This window comes from Sus scrofa, chromosome 6, assembly GCF_000003025.6.
Source record: "Sus scrofa isolate TJ Tabasco breed Duroc chromosome 6, Sscrofa11.1, whole genome shotgun sequence".
Classification (NCBI taxonomy): domain Eukaryota; kingdom Metazoa; phylum Chordata; class Mammalia; order Artiodactyla; family Suidae; genus Sus; species Sus scrofa.
Window position 1 is genome coordinate 168,668,163 of NC_010448.4, and position 23,974 is coordinate 168,692,136.

General features: G+C 56.2%; 1 protein-coding gene across 3 annotated transcripts; it reads left to right on the forward strand.

The window, feature by feature from the left end:
• On the forward strand, positions 113-19,670 carry P3H1 (prolyl 3-hydroxylase 1). 3 transcript variants are annotated; one of them, XM_021096910.1, is made up of 15 exons: positions 113-672; positions 4,017-4,169; positions 6,418-6,607; positions 6,781-6,912; positions 7,966-8,105; positions 12,891-12,980; positions 13,293-13,345; positions 13,513-13,634; positions 15,705-15,832; positions 15,963-16,058; positions 16,691-16,841; positions 17,837-17,954; positions 18,326-18,401; positions 18,655-18,795; positions 19,200-19,670. In XM_021096910.1, exons 1-15 carry the CDS (start codon positions 208-210, stop codon positions 19,353-19,355), a joined length of 2,211 nt encoding a protein of 736 aa, XP_020952569.1. In that variant the 5' UTR covers positions 113-207; the 3' UTR covers positions 19,356-19,670. The 3 variants fall into 3 exon arrangements, with proteins under 3 accessions (XP_020952569.1, XP_020952568.1, XP_020952570.1); XM_021096909.1 differs by having other exon boundaries at positions 135-672; positions 18,326-18,795; XM_021096911.1 differs by lacking the exon at positions 113-672 and adding an exon at positions 3,510-3,877 and having other exon boundaries at positions 18,326-18,795.

A 23,974-nucleotide genomic window follows, 5' to 3' on the forward strand; every position in this document is an offset into this window, starting at 1 on the left:
AGGCGAAGGCCGCGGTGCAAGCCTCCGGGGTGTGAGCTGCAGGGTGGGGAGGCGGGGCTTCCCGCGGGGCGGGGCCTCCCGCGGGGCGGGGCCTCCCGCGGGGCGGGGCGGGGCCTCCCGCGGGGCGGGGCGGGGCGGGGCTTCCCGGGGGTGGGACTCCGGCCTCCCCGGAGGGTGACCCGCGGTCCCGTTAGGTCCGAGGCCGCAATGGCGGCACGCGCGTTGAGGCTGCTGACCATGTTGTGGGTTGTCGCCGCCGCTGCCTCCCGAGCAGAGGCCGAATCCGAGGCGGGATGGGACATGACGGCGCCGGATCTGCTCTTCGCGGAGGGCACCGCGGCCTATGCGCGCGGGGACTGGGCCGGGGTGGTGCTGAGCATGGAGCGGGCGCTGCGCTCGCGGGCCGCCCTGCGCGCCCTCCGCCTGCGCTGCCGCACCCAGTGTGCCGCCGACCTCCCGTGGGAGCTGGAGCCGGACTCTCCCCCAAGCCTGGCGCAGGCCTCGGGCGCCGCCGCCCTGCGGGACCTGCGCTTCTTCGGGGGCTTGCTGCGCCGCGCGGCTTGTCTGCGGCGCTGCCTGGGGCCGTCGGCGGCGCACTCGCTCAGCGAGGAGCTGGAGTTGGAGTTCCGCAAGCGGAGCCCGTACAACTACCTGCAGGTCGCCTACTTCAAGGTGCAGACCCGGCCGGGCCCGGGGAGGCCGGGGTCCTTCCGGGCGTGGCGGGCCAGGGAGAATGGGGGGTGGGGGGAAGTGTCCGCGGAGAGGGACCGTGGCCTCCTGGCCGGGAAGCTCTCCTAGGACCCTGGGAGAGCTGGGACCCTCGCAGGAGACCAGCCTCGGCCGGTCCGCGTAGGCTGATGGTGACCCCAAAGGTCCACCCTGAGGTGAAGGCACAGACCGACCAAAACTTGGCCTTGGGTTCCCTAACAGGCCCTGAGAGGGAACTACAGCGGCAGCTTGGGTCTCTGATCCTGATTTCATTGTAAGTTCCCGAGTGAGAAGCGAGGACCTTTCTACAACATCTTCCTTCCGGTTCGCTTTTCAGTGATGCTTTTCCTGCTGCCCGAGTGCGGAGCTTTCTTTCAGGACCTGAGGTTGCCACGTCGCCAGTAGGGGCTGTCAGGCCCCTCCCTGTGGGGGACCCTCTGGCCGGTTTGTCAGGTTTCCAAAGAAAATTAGCATTTTTAGGAATTCCGGCCTGCAGGGTTTTAAGTCCGAGTGTATGCGTGGATGTGGAGCGCTTCTGATTGCGTGACGATGATGATAGCCAGTGCCTGTTTCCAAGCGCTGCTACGTACGTGGCGTTTATTAATTCATTTGCCCAGATCCTGGCAATATCCTGGGAAGTAGCTGCTGTTATTAGCCCCATTTTATTGGGGGAAAATAGAAGGTGGAGCTGCGCCCTATAACTCTTTTTCCATGGTTTAACAGACCTGCACTTCAAGCTAAAGAGAGACAGAAAATCAGATTTCCACCTCCTCAAAAGCATTTTGCTTACATAGCTCTGCTCCATTCCTCCTGGTTTCCCGGGAGAGTGCTGGACTTGAAACCAAAATAATTAGGCTATGTCTTTGGTCCTGTCACTCAACAGCGCTTTTTAAAATTCTTTGACAAACATTTATTGAGTATTTACTACATCCCAGCTCCTGCACAGGTCATTAAAATGCTTGACTTTATGTTTTTTTGTTTTGTTTTGCCTTTTGCTTTGCTGCTGAGTCACTTTAGTACCGAGAGCTACTGCAAGGATATGTACACAAGCACAAGGGAGGGAGCATCTAGCTTTGTCTCAGAGAAGTTAGACTTGAAAGAAGAGGTGACATTTGAAGCTGATCCCAAATATTTCTAGAGGAGAGGAAGGATGGCCATTAAAGATAGGGTGGGGCCAAACTAAAAAAATTAAAAATACCTTAAAGAAAAAGATGCAGTGGGGCCAGACTGGGAAGAGAATTCTGCAGGCTTCAGGGAGCCATCGTTAGAAATGAGTTGTAGAATGCTCATTCTGGAAGCCACGTGGAACCAGCCTTTGGAGAAGGAGAAGGTGGCGGCAGGGTGAACTCTTAGGAGAAGCGTATGGTTGTCCACACGAGAGAAAGAAGTGGGGTGCTGCCTGCTTGGGGCTGAAGAAGGGCTGGGGGTGGGGCGAGGGATGTGGAGACAGGAAAGGACAGAGAGGCAGGAGCGGAGCTGAAAGATACAGGGCAGAGAGTCAACCCATAAAAGAGACAGACTTGAGGAGAAAAGAATCCGACTAGCATCCTTGAGGACCCAAGTTCGATCCCTGGCCTTGCTCAGTGGGTTAAGGATCCAGCATTGCTGTGAGCTGTGGTGTAGGTCGCAGACCCAGCTCGGATCCTGCGTTGCTTTGACCCCTAGCCTGGGAACTTCCATTTGCTGTGGGTGTGACCCTAAAAAAAGACCAAAAAAAAAAAAGAAAGAGACAAATTTGAGGGGATTTCTAATGTTACAGTTAAGGAAACTGAGGTACAGAGATGGAGATTATTGACCTTGGGTCACCTAGCTACTTTGGGGTCACGGCCAGGGCTGACGTCTTGTTTATTGTGTGTTTATTAGTACTGGTGATCAGAAAAGAAAAAATTGTTCTCAGCATACTAATAATGTGCTAGGATTTACGTTTATTGAGCTAATGTTTATTAAGCACTTATGTGCCCAGCACCATGAGTTAAAGGCTGCATATAGGGAGTTCCCATTGTGGCTCCGTGGAAATGAGTCTGACTAGCATCCATGAGGACTCAGGTTCAATCCCTGGCCTCACACAGTGGGTTAAGGATCCGGCGTTGCCGTGAGCTGTGGTGTAGGTCTCAGACACAGCTCAGATCTGGTGTTGCCGTGGCTGTGGCATAGGCCAGCCACTACAGCTCCGATTCGACCCCTAGCCTGGGAACCTCCATAGGCCGTGGGTGCAGCCCTAAACAGAAGGAAAAAAAAAAAAAAGCTGCATATGTATCATCAGGTTTAACCTTCCCGGCAATCCTGTGAGGTAGGGAGCATTATCTCCAGATGACAGATTAAGGAACTGAATTTAAAGAGTAAACTTTAAGAAACCTGTCTTCAGCCCCAGCAAGTGAATAATTAAACCTACCTTTGTCACCAGTCTGACACTACAATCAGTATAGTCAGCCATCAGATCATCAGTGATTTATTTTGGAATCTACGCATGATCCTCTGTAATTTGCTGGAATCCATTGCTTTGGACATTCTGGTGGCAGTTAGCACATTTCCCCTCAGGTTTTGTAGAGACACATATTTTAGCCTCATGAGCCCTGAGCCTTGAGTCAGAAGATGCCACGTCTGAATTTTGTCCAGGACCTTAAGACTTTTCAGCTCATGTTTCCTTTTCTTTTTTGGCCATACCCAGGGCATGTAGAAGTTCCCGGGCCAGGACTGAACCCACGCCATAGCCGTAACCAGAGCCATAGCAGTGAAAACACCAGATCCTTAACCCCACTGAGCCACGAGGGACCTCAACCCACCCTTTTCTTGAATGTGTCAAAAATACTTATTTTACGCAAAAAGTATATGTATAAATATATATATTTTGCAATACATTTTTTTTCTTTTTCTAAGCAACGTCTTAGGCATAGTCAAATTGTTAACTGCTCTGTCTCCCCACCCCCAAATCCTTGAATCCTTAGACTTTGTCCAGCTCAATCACTACCTCCGAATGTCGAGCATATATTAGGGCCGTCCGTCTTCCATAGAATCGCCTACAATGCCACCTTTGTTTAGAACAGAATGTTTGCACTTTTGAAGCATTACCTCCTGTAATTCGAGGAATCCCTAATCCTGGTTTGGGAAATAGCTGAAAATCCGCCCGGGGCCCTGAGCGCCCACCTCTGCCATGTCGTTCCTTCCAGAGGTGTGTGTCCCGGGCCGGCAGGGGCTGGGGGGCCCGCTGAGGGGAAGGCGGAGGCGTCCTGTTTGCTGTGAACTGCGCACTTGGGCACAAGCCTGCAGGGTCTGGCTGTGGCAGTGGGGTTCTTGTGCTTCGTCCTTAGATAAACAAGCTGGAGAAAGCTGTGGCAGCAGCCCATACCTTCTTCGTGGGCAATCCTGAGCACATGGAGATGCGTCAGAACCTGGACTACTACCAGACCATGTCTGGGGTGAAGGAGGCGGACTTCAAGGATCTTGAGGCCAAACCCCATATGGTGAAAAAGCAAACAAACAAACAAAAAACCTTATCCCCTTTCTCTCTCTCTCTTTCTTCATTATAGTGACTGTTTTTTTTGTCTTTTTGCCTTTTCTAGGGCCGCTTCCCTCGGCATATGGAGGTTCCCAGGCGAGGGGTCTAATCGGAGCTGTAGCTGCCGGCCTATGCCAGAACCACAACAACATGGGATCTGAGCCGCATCTGCAACCTACACCAACAGCTCATGGCAACGCCGGATCCTTAACCCACTGAGCAAGGCCAGGGATCGAACCCGCAACCTCATGGTTCCTAGTCGGATTTGTTAACCACTGAGCCACGACGGGAACTCCTAGTGACATGTACCAGGGTTGTGATTACAGAAGTAAATACATTCATTGGGCAGCATTAGCAAAATGCAAATAGGTATAAAACAGAAAGTTGTCATCTACAGTATTGCCCCCGTAAGAAAACCAATCTTTAATATTTTGGCCTATTTTCTAAGCCTTTGGTAGCTAATTTTTAAACCTAATTTGGTGTCATATTGTTGTATGTATTTTTCATCATGCTTTTTGAACTAACATTATATCATGTGCCTTTTCTCATGTCTTCAAATTTTATTTGAAAACACAAATTTTTTTCTTTTCTTTTTTTATTTTGTTTTTATGGCCACATTTGAGGTATATGGACGTTCCCAGGCTAGGGGTTGAATTGGAGTGGCAGCTGCTGGCCTATCCCACAACCACAGCAACACCAGATCCGAGCCACATCTGTGACCTATGCCACAGCTTGAGGCAACGCTCGCTGGATCCTTAACCCACTGAGTGAGGTCAGGGATCGAACCCGCAGCCTCATGGATACTAGTTGGGTTCTTCACCTGCTGAGCCACAGTGGGAACTCCTAAAAAGACAGTTTTCAATGGCTGCACGATAGTCCCTGTTATGCACGGAGTATACTGATTTACTAGCCAGATTTTGTTGGTCATTTAGGTTTTTGCTTTTCACTACAGTGAGTGGTACAGTCGTCTACAATGTTCTTGTTCTACTTATCAAGCAGGAAAACTCTGGGCCGCATGAGAGGTGTTGTCTGTGATGATAGAGCATTTTTAGAAAGCGCTATGTTCGAGTTTAGAATTGGGCCTATTAAAAGCAACATCAGAGCGACTCTTAAAAGTCAACTGGTACAGCAAGTACATTACACATGTCTACAGAGTTTGGAGGGTGGGGTTAGTGATTCTGTGACAGATGAAAACGGTTCTTGTCCACAAGAAAGGATCTGATCTGACCTACAGACCGCAGAGGCCTGTGATCGGCTGCTGCAGCCCGAATCGCTGCTCTTTGCTGCAAAGATTGCTTTTATCATCTCAGACCACATTCTAGCGTCCAAGAGTTAATTTTTTAACCTGCTGTATAGCACAGAGAATCTACCCCATAGGCTGCGAAGGTCTATATGAGAAAAGACTCTAAAGGAGGTCCCGTCGTGGCGCAGTGGAAACAAACCCGACTGGGAACCATGAGGTTGCGGGTTCCATCCCTGGCCTTGCTCAGTGGGTTAAGGATCCGGTGTTGCCGTGAGCTGTGGTGTAGGCCCTAGACGCGGCTCGGCCTAGGCCAGCAGCTCTAGCTCCAATTGGACCCCTAGCCTGGGAACCTCCATATGCCACAGGTGTGGCCCTAAAAAGCAAAAAATAAAAATAAAATAAAATATAAATAAATAAATAAATAAAAATTAAGAAACTGAAGAAGAAAAAAAAAATTTTTATTTTGAAAACTTTTTTTTTTCTTTTTATGCCCACACCTGTGGCATATGGAAGTTCCCGGGCTGCAGGGCAAATCAGAGCTGCAGCTGCCAGCCTATGCCACAGCCCTGGCAACACCCGATCCTAGCTGCACCTGTGACCTACACTATAGCTTGTGGCAAGGCTGGGTCCTTCACCCACTGAGCAAGGCCAGGAATGGAACTCGCCTCCTCATGGATACTAGTCGGGTTCTTAACCCACTGAGTCACAATGGGAACGCCTATTTTAAAAACTTTTAGCCCTACAGTAAAGGTCAAGAATGCAAGAATGAATTCCCATATGCCTTTCACCTAGATTATGTTAAATCTTTTAAATTTCAAAAGAAGCAAAGACCACTTCTAGGAGGGCTGCATTGTATCGAAGCCGCCTCTCCCATCTCTAACCGAGGGGGGCTGGGAGGACGCCCCAGCAGGCCAGCAGGGAGGGCTGTGGGCGGCCTGCCCTGTGTCTGAGTCCCTCCTCCTCCCAGTAGCACGAGTTTCGGCTGGGAGTGCGCCTGTACTCGGAGGAGCAGCCGCAGGAGGCCGTGCCCCACCTCGAGGCCGCGCTGCAGGAGTACTTCTTGGCCGACGAGGAGTGCCGCGCCCTCTGCGAAGGGCCCTACGACTACGACGGCTACAACTACCTGGAGTACAACGCCGACCTATTCCAGGCCATCACAGGTGCGCGGGCCTCAGCGGGACCCTGCAGACACAGCACCTGCGGCTTCATCCCGGAGCCCCTCACCTCTGGGACCCTGACGGAAAATTGCTGCCACTTGAATGTGCTCATCTTAAGCAGCAGGTGAACCCCGGACAGGGACCTCCTGGTTATTCCGCCTCCTCCTTCCTTTCAGATCATTACATCCAGGTCCTCAGCTGTAAGCAGAGCTGTGTCACCGAGCTCGCGTCCCACCCAGGCCGAGAGAAGCCCTTCGAAGACTTTCTGCCGTCACATTATAACTACCTGCAGTTTGCCTACTATAACAGTAAGGGTGAAGGGAGGCCGGGATGGTGGCTGCTGTGCTGCTTCAGCCTGCTTGGTTTCTCTCTGCGGCTTTGAGAGGCCCTGTGCCAGGCGATCGCTGGGCGCCTTGTTGCAAAGCCACTGGCTGAGGAGCTGTTCCAGCAGCCTGAAGAGCTGGGAGGGGAGACTCCCTCGCTGGTCCCCTTTGTAATATTTCTAATCTGATTTTGCAAAGAGTTAAGTTATAGCAAAAACAAGGGTGTACTTCCATTCAAACCAGCTAACGGGACATTTCTCAGCCCTTCTCCCTTGTAAGCACTGATGCTCTGGGGAGGGATGGGATGGGGGGCTGGTAATATGAAGAAAAGCAACAAGTCAGCAGGTCTATACTGAGTTCCTGCTGTGTGCTAAGAGCTTATTCAAGAATATACAGTGTTGGAGGGCCCATCATGGCTCAATCTGATTGCATGCATGAGGATGCAGGTTCAATCCCTGGCCTCGCTCAGTGGGTTAAGGAGCCGGTGTTGCCACGAGCTGTGGTGTAGGTCACAGACGCAGCTCGGGTCTGGCGTTGCTGTGGCTGTGGTGCCGTCCAGCGGCTGCAGCTCCAATTGGACCCCTAGCCTGGGAACCTCCATATGCCTCGGGTGCGGTCCTAAGAAAGACAGGAAAAGAAAATAACATAGGATGTTATAGCTGAGCTGAAGAGACCAGTGCATATCGACAGGACCTCTTCTGCCAAAGAGGCAAATCTGCTAGTGTAGTCTCCCCTTCTCTTCTGTCGCCATAGGAAAAAAGTGGGAAGACAGGGAAATATTCCTAAAATTGGTCTGATGTTTGGGAATGTTAGGGCCAGTGTTGGAATTATCTGAGCACACCGAGCACCTTAAATCAATTGCATATCCTATATGAATCCTGTCATCTGTCCGCCCAAAGCGGACAGTCATGTTGTGTAGCTGGTGCCACCTTGCCACATCATCACTGCCTCTAGCTGTGCTGAGACTGCACACGAGGCAGTTCCTGGTACCCAGGATTAGAGGCTTTCTTCCCAGCCATTGTTTTTCCCCCTTTGCAGTTGGGAATTACACACAGGCCATTGAATGTGCCAAGACCTACCTCCTCTTCTTCCCCAACGATGAGGTGATGAGCCAGAACCTGGCCTACTACACAGCCATGCTCGGAGACGAACCAGCCGGATCCATCCGCCCCCGTCAGGTGAGCGCCTTGCATTACTCGGGGCAGCTGCCAGCTGAACCGGGACCAGAGAGCAGAGTGTGAGGCAGAGGAGGGGAGGCGGTGCTGCTCAGACAGGGTAGGGGAAGGGTGCCTGAGGGATCTGAGTGCCCAGGAAGCGTGGGGGATAAGCTGGAGCCTTAACTCGCTCAGTCTGTGCCCAGAAGTCTGCCCTCCGGGTTGTCGAAGAAAAGCGGAGCTGCAGAGCAGCCCTGTCCTTGCCCGTTCTTAGCACGCTGCTACTTGACTACCATCTGGCCTAGATTTTTCGGTCTCTACTTCATGCTAAAAATTTTCTTCCTTTTCCTCCCTGTCCCCTCTTCATTCTGCCATTGTCTGATCTCTCCCTCTTTCGGCCTTAGTCACCTCACTCCAAAACAGGGAGAAAAATCTGTGTCAAACCAAGACTAAACGGAAACACAGCAGGCGCCCCCGTGCTGTTGGGGGGCCTGCAAATTGTGCTGTTCGTTTAACGACGGCCGTTTCCGGGTGGTAGAGTCACGAGTGCTTTTTGTATTGTGCTCATTTCCATTTTCTAAATTCTCTCTAGTGAATGGATATTATTTTTATAATTAAAAACATGAAAAGTTCTGTTTTTAATTTAATGAAATCTGACATTCTTTGTACCTATGCCTTGCACAGGCCCTAGATCCTCTTTTTCCTGAGCCCAGAACAATGAAGTGGCTTTGAAGTCAGTCGTCTGGGCTCAGGTCCTGGCCCCTCCAGTTACTAGCCGAGTAACTGGAGGGGCTAGTAGCACATCTTTAGCACATCGTGTGGGATCTAAGTCATGCTGCATTACGCTTCCAAGTCTCAATTTCTCCTTCTGTAAAATGGAATTATGGTTCTTGCTCTGCCCTTTTTTTTTTTTTTTTTTTTCCCGCTTTTTAGGGTTGCACTTGCAGCATGTAGAGGTTCCCAGGCTAGGGATCCAATTGGAGCTACAGCCGCCGGTCTATACCACAGCCACAGCAACACAGGATCTGAGCCACATCTGCAACCTACACCACAGCTCATAGCAACACCGGATCCTCAACCCCCTGAGCAAGGCCAGGGATGGGACCTGCATCCTCAGGGATGCTAGTCAGATTCGTTAACCTCTGAGCCACGACGGGAAGGCCCCGTCTTTAACATAGGATGAGGTAGTGACCTGACAGGCACTGACTGTGGGAATGTATGCAGAGCGTCATGGGGACAGATAGCATCCCTGGGGTCTTGCTGACGGTACACGAGTAGCAGGTGGCCAGTTTTCACCTCTACCCTCAGCCAGCTCTTGAATCGGGTGGCTCATCCCTGTGGCCCTCAGTCGCTGTGTTCTGCTGGCCTCTCTCAAACCCCATCTTACATTCTGTAAAAATGACTGTATCTTTGGACCAGTTTTTCATTTTGTCCAAGAAAACAAAGGGTAAATAGCCAGGAGTTCCCATTGTGGCTCAGTGGTTACAAACCCAACGAGTATCCCTGAGGGTATGGGTTCAATCCCAGGCCTCACTCAGTGGATTAAGGATCCGGTGTTGCTGTGAGCTGTGGCATGGCAGCTGGAGTTGCAGATGCGGATTGGATCCCACATTGCTGTGGCTGTGGTGTAGGCTGGCAGCTGCAGCTCCAATTTGAGCCCTAGCCTGGGAACTTCCATCTGCTGCAGGTGCAGCCCTAAAAAGCAAAAAAAAAAAAAAAAAAAAAGGTAAATACCTACGATTACTACAGAGACCCCTCTATTGAACACATGTTGGGAATGAGAAAGCAGGCACATCCCTGGGGGCTATTTAACCAGCAATCCAACTGCTGGGGATTCACCCCGCAGCCGTCCTGCACAAGCGCATCCTGCTGCTAAAAGCGAAAAACTGCAAACAAGCTCAATGCCATCAATTTGGGGGCTGGTTAAATAAATGACGGTATATTCGTTCATTGACGTACTGGACGACTCTTAGGTTGTATGAGTAGATTACCACGCCCACGTGGCAGTCTCCATGATACAACCTTAAGAAAAGAGAAAAGTACGTGTAGGACGGTAATTATATCTTACTTATGTATTTTCAAATTTTTAAACTTCCTGGATGGATTGGGAAGAGATTGTTCATCGGGATTGTCCCCAAGCCGTGGGCCGGCAGGTCAGAGGTGGGGGGGCCTGAATGTTTCTATTTATGTCCCTTAACCCTCTGTTGGTTTCTTTTCGCTGTATCTGCGTTATTTTCACGTCTTTTGGAAGGCCGTCTAAAACCGCCTTGGAAAGGCATCTAATCCGAGATGCGTAGACTACTGCAGCGAGGACACTAGCGGAGGGGCCAGCCAGCTACAGTGGAGGCGCAGACAAGGGAGTGACTGGGCCGTCAGGGGAGCCTTCACAGGAGGCAGTGGTGTGGACATTCGGTTTTAAACGCCTTCAGTAGGTGAACGAGGCAGGGAAGGGCCTTTTAGATGGAGGACGGCATGAGCAAACCCCCGGACCTCCGTCCCATGTGAGGGGAAGCTGGTGCCGGGGGAGCTAAGGCAGGGAGGCCCGGGAGGGCCAGATTTGGGAGGGTCTTGAGTGCCTTTCCAGGACCTTGGGCCCTCCTCCCTGCAGCCGGCAGTGGTGAGCCCCCAAAGGGTCTTAAGCAGCAGCCTGAGGAGAGGCGAAGGAGCAGGGCTCAGAACGGGAGGTGCTGGAGGCCTGAGCGAGGCGGGGGGGGGCTGGCGGAGGGGGGCTGCCGGGAGGAGGTGGCAGGTGGGTTGGGGGTGTTTCCCCTCCTCCTCCCCTCCCTCAGGTCCCAGCCTGGGAGGCTCGTGCATGGTGCTGGCCCCGTGGCTCAGGGGCACTGAGGTGGCAGAATGCTTCCCTCCTAGCCTCCTGCCCTCCCTGCTCGCCAACCCAGGGTGGCTCAGTTTTCCTCTGTTCACTGGAGAAGCAGGTAGATGATGCCACAGTAACAGACCTCCCACTCGGGTTGTTGCGGCACTTAGAAAATACCACCCCTCGAACGTGTGTGACATCTCACAGTTTACAAAAAGTTGTCACAGCTTTTCCTGCATTTGATTCTTAGAACCACCCAGTGAGGTGGAGTCACCAACCTCCCCTGAGGTTAAAAACCAAGGTTCTTCCCACTTAGATCTGGGCGTCTCCACTAGAGACCTTCCTGCTCTTGCCGCCCCCTCCCATGTGGAAACTGGGCACCTTGTAGTTGTCCTCATTGGCCACTAGATGGTGCACATCTGCACTGCAGATGGTACCAGTCCCCACCTCTTTGCTGGGTTAAGACCCCACCACCCCTTATGGTCATATTAGTGAGTCTAGGGCAGAAAGGAAACAAACCCATGTGGTTAATCTACCATTTCTAACTAGAACCACCCTTTAAGCCCTGTCCCAAGCCAAGCCCTGCCCTGGGTTTATACCCATCATCTCATTCAGTCGTCACAACCCCCGGGAGGTGGGCACTAGTCTTCTCATTTTATTTTATTTTTTAAGGGCCGCATCTGCAGCATATGGAGGTTCCCAGGCTAGGGGGCGAATCAGAGCTGTAGTCGCCAGCCTACACCACAGCCACAGCAACGCCAGATCCTTAACCTGCTGACGGAGGCCAGGGATCGAACCGGTGTCCTCATGGATACTAGTCGGGTCTGTTAACCGCTGAACCACGACGGGAACTCCTATTCTTTCCATTTTAGAGATGAGGACATTCGGGCTCCGGGAACTGAGTAAACAGGAACAGTGGCCTCTGGCTGCCGTGGTGACTGGAATCTTGTTTCCCTGCTTTGGCCCAGTGCCGGCACAGTGCTGACGCATCGCTGATGCTCAGTGCATCACTGGGGACTGAGCAAAGGGGGGAGTGGAACTTGCTCACTAGCAGCCTCTTGGAGCTGCTGGAGAGGGTTCGAGGACGTGGCAGATACCGAGCTTGGTGTCTCGCACTTGGCGAGGGAAGCCAGCCATTCAACCTCCTCAGGAGAAAATTTCCACCTTCCTCTTGGGCAAATGTGAGAGGTGACACAGGAGTCAGTGACACCGCTAACGGCTGCCCTACCGCCCTCATCTTTTATGTCAACTGATGATGGCTTTTTCTCTTCCTTCTTCTGCTGCTGCTGGGACACTAGCAGGGCTCCTAGGGACAGATGAGATCCCAGAAGGTACTTAGTTCCCCTGTGGGAAGGGTGGGCGGCAGTCCCAGCCACCCATCGCCGGGGATGGGGGGCGGGTCCCACCTGCTCCAAGTCAGAGGGGAGGCAGGTGGCCTGGGAAGAAGCACGTGGGCTTTAGGACTGGAGAGACCTGGGCTTGGCAATAGGTCCCTGCTCTACCTGTAGTGTCACCTCGAACAGGTTGCACATCCTCTCTGTACCTCACTGTCTTCATCTGTGAAATGCGGATGAGAGTACCAACCTCAAGGTGGAGATAAAAATTAACTGAATAAGGAGGGAGTCACCGAATCGCAGGAGGTACCTCAGTGTCCTTCCCAAGTATTGAACTCCTGCAGAAGTCAAGAAGGAACTTTTCTTCTTTGATGATTATTTCCTGGGAATCCTCAGATTTTCTGTCTCAGAGAGGAATGGCAGGGGAGGGAAGGGCGTTTTTTCCCTTCAGGGGACGCCTGGTCATGCCACCCTCAGAGGTACTGCTTGCGCCAGGCAAGAGGAACCCTTGGGCACCAAAGTGGGACGTTTGTTCCAAACTTGGGGCACACGAGTGATTACACTGGGCACAAGGTAGTACGCCAGGGAGGGCCCCCCACCCCACCCCGGGAGCTGGACGGGGCTGAGTCCCGGGGCTGTGCTCCCACCGTGTTCCCGCAGAGCGCCCAGGAGTACCGACAGCGAAGCCTGCTGGAGAAAGAGCTGCTCTTCTTTGCTTACGACGTTTTTGGAATTCCCTTTGTTGACCCGGTGAGCCTGCGCGCGGGAGCGGGGAGCAGGAGGGGACAGAGGACGGGGGTGGGTTGTACACGGCGTGACTCTCGGGAGAAGGCTGTTCGGCGCTGAGCCCAGCCTGGGATCTGCGACGCCTGTGGACAAGAGACGGGGGACGGAGGGGGATTCTGGGCAGCTCGTTGCAGGTGTCTCAGCTTCAGAGACCCCTCACTTGATCGCCTGCGAGGGGGCCGGTGAGAAGGTGGACTCGCCTGTAGGCCCCGGTCTGCGTGCTGGCGATTCAGCGGGTCAGCCGCCCCTGCTCCTTTTTCCCTGCTCTGCTTTTAGGATTCGTGGACTCCGGAGGAGGTGATTCCCAAGAGACTGCAGGAGAAACAGAAGTGAGGACCTGGAAGGAACTGCCGGATTGGATCGTTGTGATGAGGCCCTGAGGCTTCCTGAGCCCAGGCAGCTGTGAACCCCGGGCAGGGGGCGGGGCCAGGCGGGGAACGCGGGGCGGGGCCCGGGCTGGCCCCGCCCACAGCCCTCAGGGTGGCTGTGCTGGCAGGTCCGAACGGGAAACAGCCGCCCGCATCTCCCAGGAGATCGGAAACCTTATGAAGGAGATTGAGACCCTCGTGGAGGAGAAGGCCAAGGAGTCGCTGGACGTGAGCAGGCTGACCCGGGAAGGTGAGAGGACCCGCTCGGGGCACCTGGGCTGTCGTGGGGGCAGCAAGGCCAGTGCTCCCCGCCTTAGCTGGGCTGTGCCCATTAGAGGGCAGCCCCGCGATCTGAGCCTCCCCCTCGCCGCCAGGTCCTTCCTCACTCACCCTGCCAAGAGCACCAAGAGCGGGCCTTGCTTAGGAAATAAGACTCCTGTGTTCAGTTAGTTCACGGCCGTATTTATAGGACCAAACTTATCCTGTCGCCTTTCCTCCAAACTCTTTTCTCCCACCTACTGTCATTTGTCCTGTTACCGAACCTCAGAATCCTCAGGTCTCCTCGGGGCTCCCTTTGCCCGTCCCCTCCAGCCCCCTTGAGGGGCCTGCCGTTGGGGCGCTCTCTCCCCCCAGCCCTTCGCTCGTCTCGTTGCTTCCGGCCGGCGTCAGGCCCCCAGCTCTCCTCTTCCAGTCTGTCCTTGTCCCTTCCCGCGTGGGGGCTGGACGGGACTCCCAGCACAGGGACTCCAGCCTGCCTGCCCCTTTAACCACGTGTCCTGCTCCCCCGTTCACACCTTCCCTTCCTCCTTGAGCTTCCCTCTGCCCCGTTGCTGGTCAGGCCGGTCCCGCCTCTTTTCTACTTGCCATCATCTCTGCCCTCGAGGCATCTCGGGTCCTCCTGAGAAGCCTTTCTTAAACTCCAGACCAGCTGGGATCCCCTGCCTCTTTCTGTTGAACTTCAAGGCCCTCTGTTGTTTCCCACGGTCTGCCTCATGCTGCTTATTTGTGTGATTCTTGCAGCAGGTGCTGTGTCTCCAGTTGCTCATCCCGTGCCTTTTCTAGCACAATTCCTGGCACGGGCTGAGGCCTCAGTAAACAGATGGACTTGAATTGAGTCTCTGGTATGTCCCCAGCCCAGAGACAGCAGGGGAAACAGGAGAGAGGCCCTCGCTGTGCAGTTGCTTCATTTCACAGCGGTCACTTTAATGAGATGAGCCTGCGAGCGAGTTTGTGCAGCATTCCTTGGTTTTCAGAGAGCTTTCGCTCTCTTATTTCTCTTGATTCTCATAATCGTCGGGGAGGTGATTGGGCAGGAGGTAAATCCCCATTTTAAATAAATGAGGATGATGGTGTAATCATAGCTAAACTTTCAGCCATTTACTCTGTGCCAAGAATTGTGCTAAGCGTTTGTCTTTTTTTTCCTTTCAATTTTATAGCCACACCCATGGCATATGGAAGTCCCAGGCCAGGGATTGAATCTGAGCCACAGCCGCAACCCGTGCTGTAGCCATGGCAACACAGATCCTTTTAATCCAATGCACGGGGCTGGGGATTGAACCTGCACTTCTGCAGCAACCCAAGCCGCTGCCGTCAGATTCTTCACCCACTGCACCATGGCGGGAACTCCTTAAGTTGTCTTATTGTTCTTTTTTTTTTTTTTTGGTCTTTTTGCCATTTCTTGGGCTGCTCCCGAGGCATATGGAGGTTCCCAGGCTAGGGGTGGGCCTACGCCAGAGCCACAGCAACGCGGGATCCGAGCCACGTCTGCGACCTACACCACCCCTCACGGCAATGCCGGATACTTAACCCATTGAGCAAGGCCAGGGATCGAAGCCGCAGCCTCATGGTTCCTAGTCGGATTCGTTAACCACGAGCCACGACGGGAACTCCGTCTTATTGTTCTTTACATCAAACTTATCAGGTAGATGCTATTTTACAGATGAGCTAAGGCTCAGGGAGGTTAAGTAACTTGGCCAAGGTCACACAGCTACATGGAGGATCCAGGGGTCAAACCCAGCTCTTTCTGATTTTGGAGCGCCTGCTGTGGGAATGTCTTTATGGGGATGCCTCAGTCAGGCATGGAGGCCCAGTAGCCAGCAGCTCTTTGCGAGCAGAGCTGGGACCAGGCCCTGGGTCTCCTGTCCTTCAGCTCTCAAGTCCATCCCCTGAACCGCCCTGCCTTGGGAAGTGACCAAACAGGAGGTGTCTTTGGTGAGCAGGAAGCAGCTGGCGTTGCTGTTCCTCCCGGGAAGGCAGCAGCTGACGGAGTGTCTGGACAGAACCGCTGCTGGACTTAGCCGCTCTTGCTGTTGCTCTGCAGGCGGCCCCCTGCTTTTTGACGGCATCCGTCTCACCATGAACTCCAAGGTCCTGAACGGCTCCCAGCGGGTGGTGATGGACGGCGTCATCTCGGCCGAGGAGTGCCGGGCGCTGCAGAGGCTGACCAACGTGAGGAACCCGGGGCCACGCCGTCTCCCTAAGGGCCCAACCTCCCCGCCTCGGCGCCTCCCAGGAGGGCTGCCCACCTCCTCTCGAGCCTCAGCGGGTGACTAACTCCCCCTGTTTGGGGGGCTCGCAGGCGGCAGCGACTTCGGGAGACGGCTACCGGGGTCAGACCTCCCCGCACACCCCCAGCGAAAAGTTCTACGGCGTCACCGTCTTCAAGGCCCTCAAGGTAGGGTCAGCTCTCTGTTCGGGGAGGGGGGGGCAGGGGGCCAGGCTCCGGGGAGGCGCCGGGGACGGTGGTGGGAAGATACAAGGCGTTCCAGCTGCCACGGAGGCCAGGGGCGAGGCTGCCTTTTGAACCCTGTCATGAAAAGGAGGCAGGCAGGACTTCCCATCAGGGCTCAGCAGAAACAAATCTGACCAGTATCCATGAAGACGCAGGTTCGATCCCTGGCCTCGCTCCGTGGGTTAAGGATCTGGCATTGCCATGAGCTGCGGTGTAGGTCACAGATGCAGCTCAGATCCTGTGATGCTGAGACTGTGCCCTAGGCCGGCGGCTGCAGCTCCAATTTGACCCCTAGCCTGGGAACCTCCGTATGCTGCAGGGGAGGCCCTAAAAAGAAAAAAAAAAAAAAAAGAGGCAGGCAAGCAAGACTGCTCTCCCCAACTGGAGGGTGCTTTCTGAAGGACGGCTGCTTCTGAGCAGGACACAGGGGTTGTTCACAGAGGTGAAAGCCGGGGAGGGGGGACGGCAGAGGCGGGTGTGTGAGAGAGGCAGGTGCTCCTTCGCGGGCGGGAGGATGGGGGCCTGGTGCTGCACAGAGGGGCAGCCAGAGGGCCTGACCCCCGTCTCCTCGGCAGCTGGGGCAGGAAGGGAAGGTCCCCCTGCAGAGCGCCCACCTGTACTACAACGTGACCGAGAAGGTGCGGCGCGTCATGGAGTCCTACTTCCGCCTGGACAGCCCCCTCTACTTCTCCTACTCCCACCTGGTCTGCCGCACAGCCATCGAAGGTGGGCCCCCCTCCCCGCCGAGCGCGCCGCCCCGGCACCGCCCGGATGCTGAGGATGCTCCCTTCGTGGTGCTGGGGAGCCAGTGTCAACCCGTGCAGCGGAGGACGTTAGAGGCTCCCCGGGGAGTCAGGAGGGCTTCCTGGAGGAGGTGAGGGCAGGGGAGCAGGATGAACAGGAGGCGTGGAGTACATTCGAGCCAGAGAGAACAGCACGTGCCAGGAACGGGGCGCCCAGCCGTTGGGCGAACTAAGAAAGCTGCGGTTTCTAGAGAGTGAGCTGCGGTGGGGGCAGCCCGCAGGAAGCCGCGTTGCGGAGCAGCGCTGCGCTCAAGCGCTCTGGGCCTGCGGGCCAGTGCTTTGCAACCTTGGTAATGGACGTGCAAGTGTCTCTGGCTGCATCACGGTCTGTGTCACAGGTTCTCTGTGGCTGAGTGTTCAATACCCACTCTGCGAGAGAGCTCCTCGTGACAGCCTGGGGCCGACTCGAGGTCGTCCATCGTCCACGCTCCCTTTCAGCCCCTGGCAGGGAGGGATGAGGTGCGGCCAGTGCCCGGAATCCCACAGGACCCTCAGCCGGCTCTGTCATGCCCCAGCCCTCCGTGGTCCCTGGTGCTGACATGCCACCAACGGGCGGCGGAGACGAGAGGCCTTTACTCTCCCTCCGAATGTGTGATGTCCTGGCAGAGTCTGGGCACACCACAGGAGCGTGTCACACTCACAGCTCTGGGTGTCAGGGCCTCCAGGTGGGGCGCCCTGGCACCTGGGCAGTAAGGAGCCAGGAGGCCTGGCAGATGGTCAGGCCGGGAAGGGCCGGCAAAGCCTTGGTCTTACTCGCTCAGGTTACGGTTAGTCTTGCTGCTGTGTGTCCAAAGATTGGAGAGCGTGGATCAACGCAGAGGAAGGGAAGCTGGTCAGCAGCGACCCCACCCCATGCCAGTAGCAGAGCTGAGGTGCCCCGAGGTGCCCCCGTGCTAACGCGTGTTCCCTTGGCCCCAGAGGCACAGGCTGAGAGGAAGGACAGTAGCCACCCCGTCCACGTGGACAACTGTATCCTGAACGCCGAGGCCCTCGTGTGCATCAAGGAGCCCCCCGCCTACACCTACCGGGACTACAGGTTCCGCCTCCCTCCGGCCCCCGGCGCCCGCAGCCTGTCCCTCCCCAGCACACGCATGTTTGGGGCCAGCTCTTCCCAGGGTCCAAGACCTTCTGGATCGCAAGTCAGACAGCAGAGGAATTGTCACAGTGTAGTGTGCGAGCAGGAGGGGAAAGGTGGCCTTGGTACTGCGGCAGCCCAGAGAAGGGCAGGGCGGAGTCTCACCCGGGCAGGGGCAGGGAGGCATCAGAGAAGGTTCCAGAAGGCTTTCTTCTCGTGAAAGATCCCCGCCAGCTGCTGGTTGGGAGCAGCTGGAGATGAAAGCGCTGGGGCTGGGGGTTGTGCGGGGGCTGGGAGGGGGGAGGTGTGTCGAGATGCCCCCCCTCCCCCAGTGCCATCCTTTACCTGAATGGAGACTTTGACGGAGGAAACTTCTATTTCACTGAACTAGATGCCAAGACTGTGACGGTGAGTGTCCTTGTCCCCATCCCTGGGAGACAGAAACCCACAAGGCGCAGTGGGCAGAACGGCCAGTCTTCCAAGTGGCCAGCACTCCCCTCCCCAAACCAGGGGGGCCTCCGACGGGTCCCCTTTCTCTTTGGCTCTGGCCTTTGGGAAGCCAGGCTGAGAAGCCACCCCGTCCTGGACCCGAGTGACCCCAGCCCTCCTGAAGGCAGGTTCCAGTCTCTGTCCTGTGCAGCCCCCTCGTTGTCCCCTTTAGGCAGAGGTGCAGCCCCAGTGCGGAAGGGCCGTGGGATTCTCTTCGGGCACCGAAAACCCACACGGAGTGAAGGCTGTCACGAGAGGGCAGCGCTGTGCCATCGCCCTGTGGTTCACTCTGGATGCGCGACACAGTGAGCGGGTGAGAGCAGTGGACACTGCGTGACCTCTTCCTGGAAGGGCCCTGGTTCTGCGTCCACCTTCCCCGTCCCCTTGCCGATGCCTGGACGTGAACGGAGCACGGGGCTGGGGAGTCCAGAGAGACGCCTCGCTCTGGCACTGTGGTCACGGCGCCCATCCTCCCCAGCCCTTCCTCCTGCCCTGTAAATGGGGCTCCACGTGGGGGCAAGAAGGGGGCATTCCTGGCTCTCGGTCCCTCCCTGGGAACCGCCTCTGCTGCCTCTGCCCAGAGAGCAGGTCCTGCTGGGAAGCAGACGAGCTCGAAGGCCGTTGAAGAAGAGCCTTCTTGTTCCAGAAGTAGCCCCAAGAGGTGGTGAGGGGCTGGTCCAGAGGCCTCTCTAAACAGCCAGGGGTTTGTCCTTGCAGGACAGGGTGCAAGCGGATGACCTGGTGAAGATGCTTTTCAGCCCAGAGGAGACGGACATCCCCCACGAGCAGCCCCCGGAAGCCCAGGAGGGCCCCCTCCCGCCTGCACAGGAGACCGTCTCCAGCAGTGAGTCGGGGCACAAGGATGAGCTCTGAGAGCTCACACGAGGACAGCGATCGGACCACGTGAGAACTCGCTCCTGCACCCTGGACCGGCCAGCCCTGGGCCAGGAGCAGCAGGGAACTTAGGTCTGCTGCCCAGCTGAGGGGACTCTGCTCCCCGCCGTCCGGCACGGTGCTACTGCTCTTGGAGAGGACATGGCAGGACGGCCCTCTCCTCCAGACCTGACCGAGGGCTCGGGGTGCAGGCCCAGAGCTGCTCCAGGGGCCTCACAGGCAGCCACGTGACAGCCCTGCCGTATTTAATGTCTGTGTCGATGACCAAAGAATAAACGAGTCGTGGTTTCTTACCTGGCGGTTTGTTCCGAGGGTGGAAGTGCGCCCAGCAGCCCCAGGGGACTCGCTTGAAAAAACTCTCCGCCGCTTCCTGTGCAGCCTCAGGCCAGACACTTCACCTCGGGGACCTCAGGGTTGTCATCCGTGTAATGGGGACCGCAATCCCCGCTCTGCCCGGATGCAGTATTGAGTACGACAGCACTTTGTAAACAGGAGCACGCTGGGTGGACGGCAGGGATTATTATTGATCCTTCCCTGGCAGCCAGCCGCGGTCAGCAGTGCCCTGGCATGTTGCCCCCGTGTCAGCCACATGTGTCCGGCGCTGCTCTCTGGGCTCAGGTTCCCATTCCTCAGGCCTCCGTGCACAGGACACCACACAGCTCTGAGGGACTCAGAGCAGACCTGGAGATTCAGCAGCTCTGGCCATAAGCCCCTCTCCCCTCCTGGGCTTGAGATGCTGCGTGGTCGTGAGCTGGGAACCTGGACTCCGAGTGCTCATTTATTCAGTCAACCAGCTAAGTGCCCGGCACTGGGAATATGGTACCAAACAGAACAAGTCCCCGCCCTCATTGAGCTTATAAGGGAGACAGGTGACTCCTAAATGTGTGTGTGTGTGTGTGTGTGTGTGTGTGTGATCCTTTGTGGTAGAAAAGAAATTAAGTCAGGCCCCAAGGAGCGGGCAGAGGCAAGGAGGCCGACATGGTGGCACAGAGCGGGTGAGCAGGGCAGCCAGGGAGGTCAGGGGCCCTTTTAGCCAATATGAGCACCTGGGCCTGGACTGAGTGGGCAGGAGCCCTTGGAGGGTCTGGGGTGGCGGATGAGGGCCTCTAACTTACAGGCCTCGGTGAAGAACGTATGTGGAGAATGAACTTTGGGGGCAAGGACGGAGGCACGGCCAGCAGAGGGGAGGCTCCCGCAGCAGCTCCCGGAGGGAGATGGAGGGGTGGGGAGCAGGCTTTGGCAGCAGAGGCGGTGAAAAGGGCAGGTTCTAGATCCCTTTAGTGTAAAGCCGACAGGAGCGGGGATGGATTGGGTGGTACGAGAAAGAGGGGCATCGGGGAGGATACCCGCCTAAACAGTTGGGGACGAGGAGCCGCCCTTTCCGGCGATGGGCCAGAGGCCAGTGAGATGGTTTAGGGGTGCGGACACCAGGCGTCTGGCTTTGCACGTGTTGTGAGGACGTTTGAGGAGCCTTGAGGCATCCAAGTGGCAATGTCAAGCAGACCATCAGGGTTCTGAGTCTGGAGTCCAGAGAGAGGTGGAGGTAGGAGCGGCACTTTGGGGGTGACCATCCACCACGGCGGGGGGCGGGGTTCAAAGCCAGGAGACGGACGTCAGTGTGGACAGCAGAAGAGTCAGAAGCCTGGGCTGGGCTGGAGGGCGGCGGGGTCCAACAGAGGCCTTGAGGGCCAGCCGGGAGCCGGGGAACCAAGGACCCTGGTGTCCTGGAGCCAATCAGAGCGTTTCCGGAAGGAGGGAGGGGGCCGTGGGGTGTGACGCCGCTGAGGTCGGGGCAAGATGCGCACTGAGAATCCGCCTTTGGCTGTGCCGACACGGAGGTCAGTGCGAAGCGTGGCCAGAGATGCTTTGGTTGACGAAAGACTGGAGGGCATCCCCTGAGAAGCAGGGGGGGTGCTGGGGGGGGGGAACAGCTCCTCTCCGGAGTTTGCCTCCCCCCGGGGGTGTGATGAGCGGCAGGGAGACGTGCAGCGAAGGAGAAGGAACGCTTGTCTTTTAAGCTGGGAGACAGCAGGGCAGTGATCCCACAGGGACGGGCGCTGTCCCTTTCATCCCTGGTGACCTGGTGATCGTCCCGGTGGGTGACCCACTCGCCGCATGGAGAGGGGACACGTGAATGGAAAGCGGGTGAGTCTCGCTCGTGAGCTGGGCCAGCCTCTCCCTTCCCGCGTCTGGGGCTGGGCGACCTCCGGACGTCTCCCCAGCAGCCCCGGGAGAGGCCAGTCCCGGCTCCCAGGATGCCGGAGCCTCCGTGAGGACAGACTCAGGGACAGCCAGGCACGGGGCTTCGCACACAGCAGCCACTCAACACTGCTACAAACTCTATCAGCCTGACTCGGGTTTTCCAGAGAGTTCCACATCAAGGCAGGTGACCTTCACAATTTCAAAGCACGCGAAACACACACGCAGCAGCCCATCTCCGCTCAGCTCATCAAAACCCAAATGTTTCCAGCGCCAACAGACGCAGGGAACGTGCACACAGCCTGGTGGGTGAGTCCTCCCGGCGGCGGCAGGAGGTGCTGGCAGGGTCTGAACCGAGACACGGCGGTGATTGCCTGGCCTGCGAGGGTACTGCCCGGGCAGGGCCGCCCTGCGGACAGACATCCGCTTGAGATGAAGGGCGCACAGCCACGCGAGGGGCAGAGGGGACAGCAGGCAACGCAGCACACCCAGGGAAAGCGTGGATGCGAAGGACAACACATCTCCTCTGGCGCCCCAGGCAGCTGGCAGAGCTCTCAGCAGGGGTGCCAACGCGAGCCTGCACTCAGGTTGTTTGGGGAGGGGGAGAGGGCACGGCCAGAGGGCCGTGTGCGCTGCAGAGATGCCCTTGCCGGAGGTTAGGCATGGGAGCGAAAACGGGGCTGGTGGTAGCACTGAAACTGACAGCACTAACGGCCTGAACCGAGCCAGAATCCACATGCGCCGACTCCACCCAGCCTAAAGCCAGATTGGGACTTGAACCCACGTGCCAGGACTTGAACCCAGCCAAAACCCAAACTGGGACTTGAACCCACATGCCGGGACTCAACTCAGCCTAAACCCAGATTGGGATTTAAGCCCACGGTTTTACTTTTTTTTTTTTTTTTTTTTTTGTCTTTTTGTTGTTATTGTTGTTGTTGCCATTTCTTGGGCCGCTCTCACGGCATATGGAGGTTCCCAGGCTAGGGGTTGAATCGGAGCTGTAGCCACCGGCCTACGCCAGAGCCACAGCAACGCAGGATCCGAGCCGCGTCTGCAACCTACACCACAGCTCACGGCAACGCCGGATCGTTAGCCCACTGAGCAAGGGCAGGGACCGAACCCGCAACCTCATGGTTCCTAGTCGGATTCGTTAACCACTGCGCCACGACGGGAACTCCAAGCCCACGGTTTTAAATTTGTTACTCACCCTGTGTCTGGACTCACTGAGGTTCAGGTTCCTTAAGTCTCTGCGCAGAAGGAATTCGGTGAGGGACAAAGTGATACAGGTAAGAAACAGATTGACTGAGATAGGACGCTTGTGAGATGCAGGCGGCCGGCAAGGAAGCTCTGCCTGAGGCTCCGGTGGGCTCCGGTTTTATCCTCCAAGGGGCGTGGGGCTTGGAAAGGCCCGCCTCTTCCTCTCCGGGAGTAGTAGCTCCTCCTTGGTATCTGGTAAGGTGTGTACTCAAAACAGCTGAAGGGCCGTCTTCAAACTCTTGCCCTCGGTCTGAATCTGAACGCAGGCCTCGTCCCATCCCCCACGCAATGACCTGAGGCCATTCTCGCACCTCCCTTTATCCAGCAGGCCTGCCCTGTTCTGCTGGCTTCCTGGAACTTCCAGTGGTCTCCCAGTATCCCCCAGGTTTCCCTCATTATCTCTGGTCCCCTATTGGGACTTCCACAACCACCTGTGCCTCCTCCACCCCTTGCAGGGCCAGGAGAGGCTGTCAGTCCTTGGGAAGGAGGCAAGGATGTGCCAAGCGCATGAAAGGAAACACACAGAGCATCCTACAGCCCAGATGAGGGCCCCCGGCCCTGCTGGGGACAGGCGGGACGTCGGGGTGGCCCCACCGCTGGCTGCCTGCTGTCTAGCTGTGCCGCCTGAGACAAGTCCTCTCCGACCCGAGCCTGGAATTCCACGGGAGAGTCAGATTCCCGGTTGGGGGGTATCATCAGCACGACCTCCTGAGCCCCAGGATTTCAAGCGGTGGCTGCAGAGAATGGAATGGACGGCTGCCGGCGGAAGCAGGCCCTCCTGACAGGCAGCGGGGAGCACCGGGGAAAGGGTTTCAGTGTTTCACTGGGACGCAGGCAGAAGGATTTCACCCTCGCATTCTCAGTGCACGGTCAGCATAATACGAGGCAGGAAGAGGCTGTGGGGCTTCAGCCACCAGCAGTGCCCCACACCCAGGGTGAGAGGGCACAAGGGGGGTGCTGCCCAGGAGGGAGTCTTTGTAGAAGTTAGCGTTAGCCACAGGTATCATTATCATTAGCCATAAAATGTTTCTTCAGACATGTTTTCCAAAAGCCCTTCTTGCCTACCCTTCGATCCTTGTAAACTCCCCCAGTGACTCAGACAGATAACCGCTATTATCCCTATTTTTCTTTCTTTGGCCACA

What these genes read in the sequence shown, in the direction of transcription:
- P3H1 (XM_021096909.1), top strand. Translation starts at nt 208, where the DNA reads ATGGCGGCACGCGCGTTGAGGCTGCTGACCATGTTGTGGGTTGTCGCC. An exon ending in TTGAGGCCAAACCCCATATG is followed by an intron (nt 4,170 to 6,417) that starts GTGAAAAAGCAA and finishes TCCTCCCAGTAG; the next exon opens with CACGAGTTTCGGCTGGGAGT. An exon ending in GCAGTTTGCCTACTATAACA is followed by an intron (nt 6,913 to 7,965) that starts GTAAGGGTGAAG and finishes CCCCCTTTGCAG; the next exon opens with TTGGGAATTACACACAGGCC.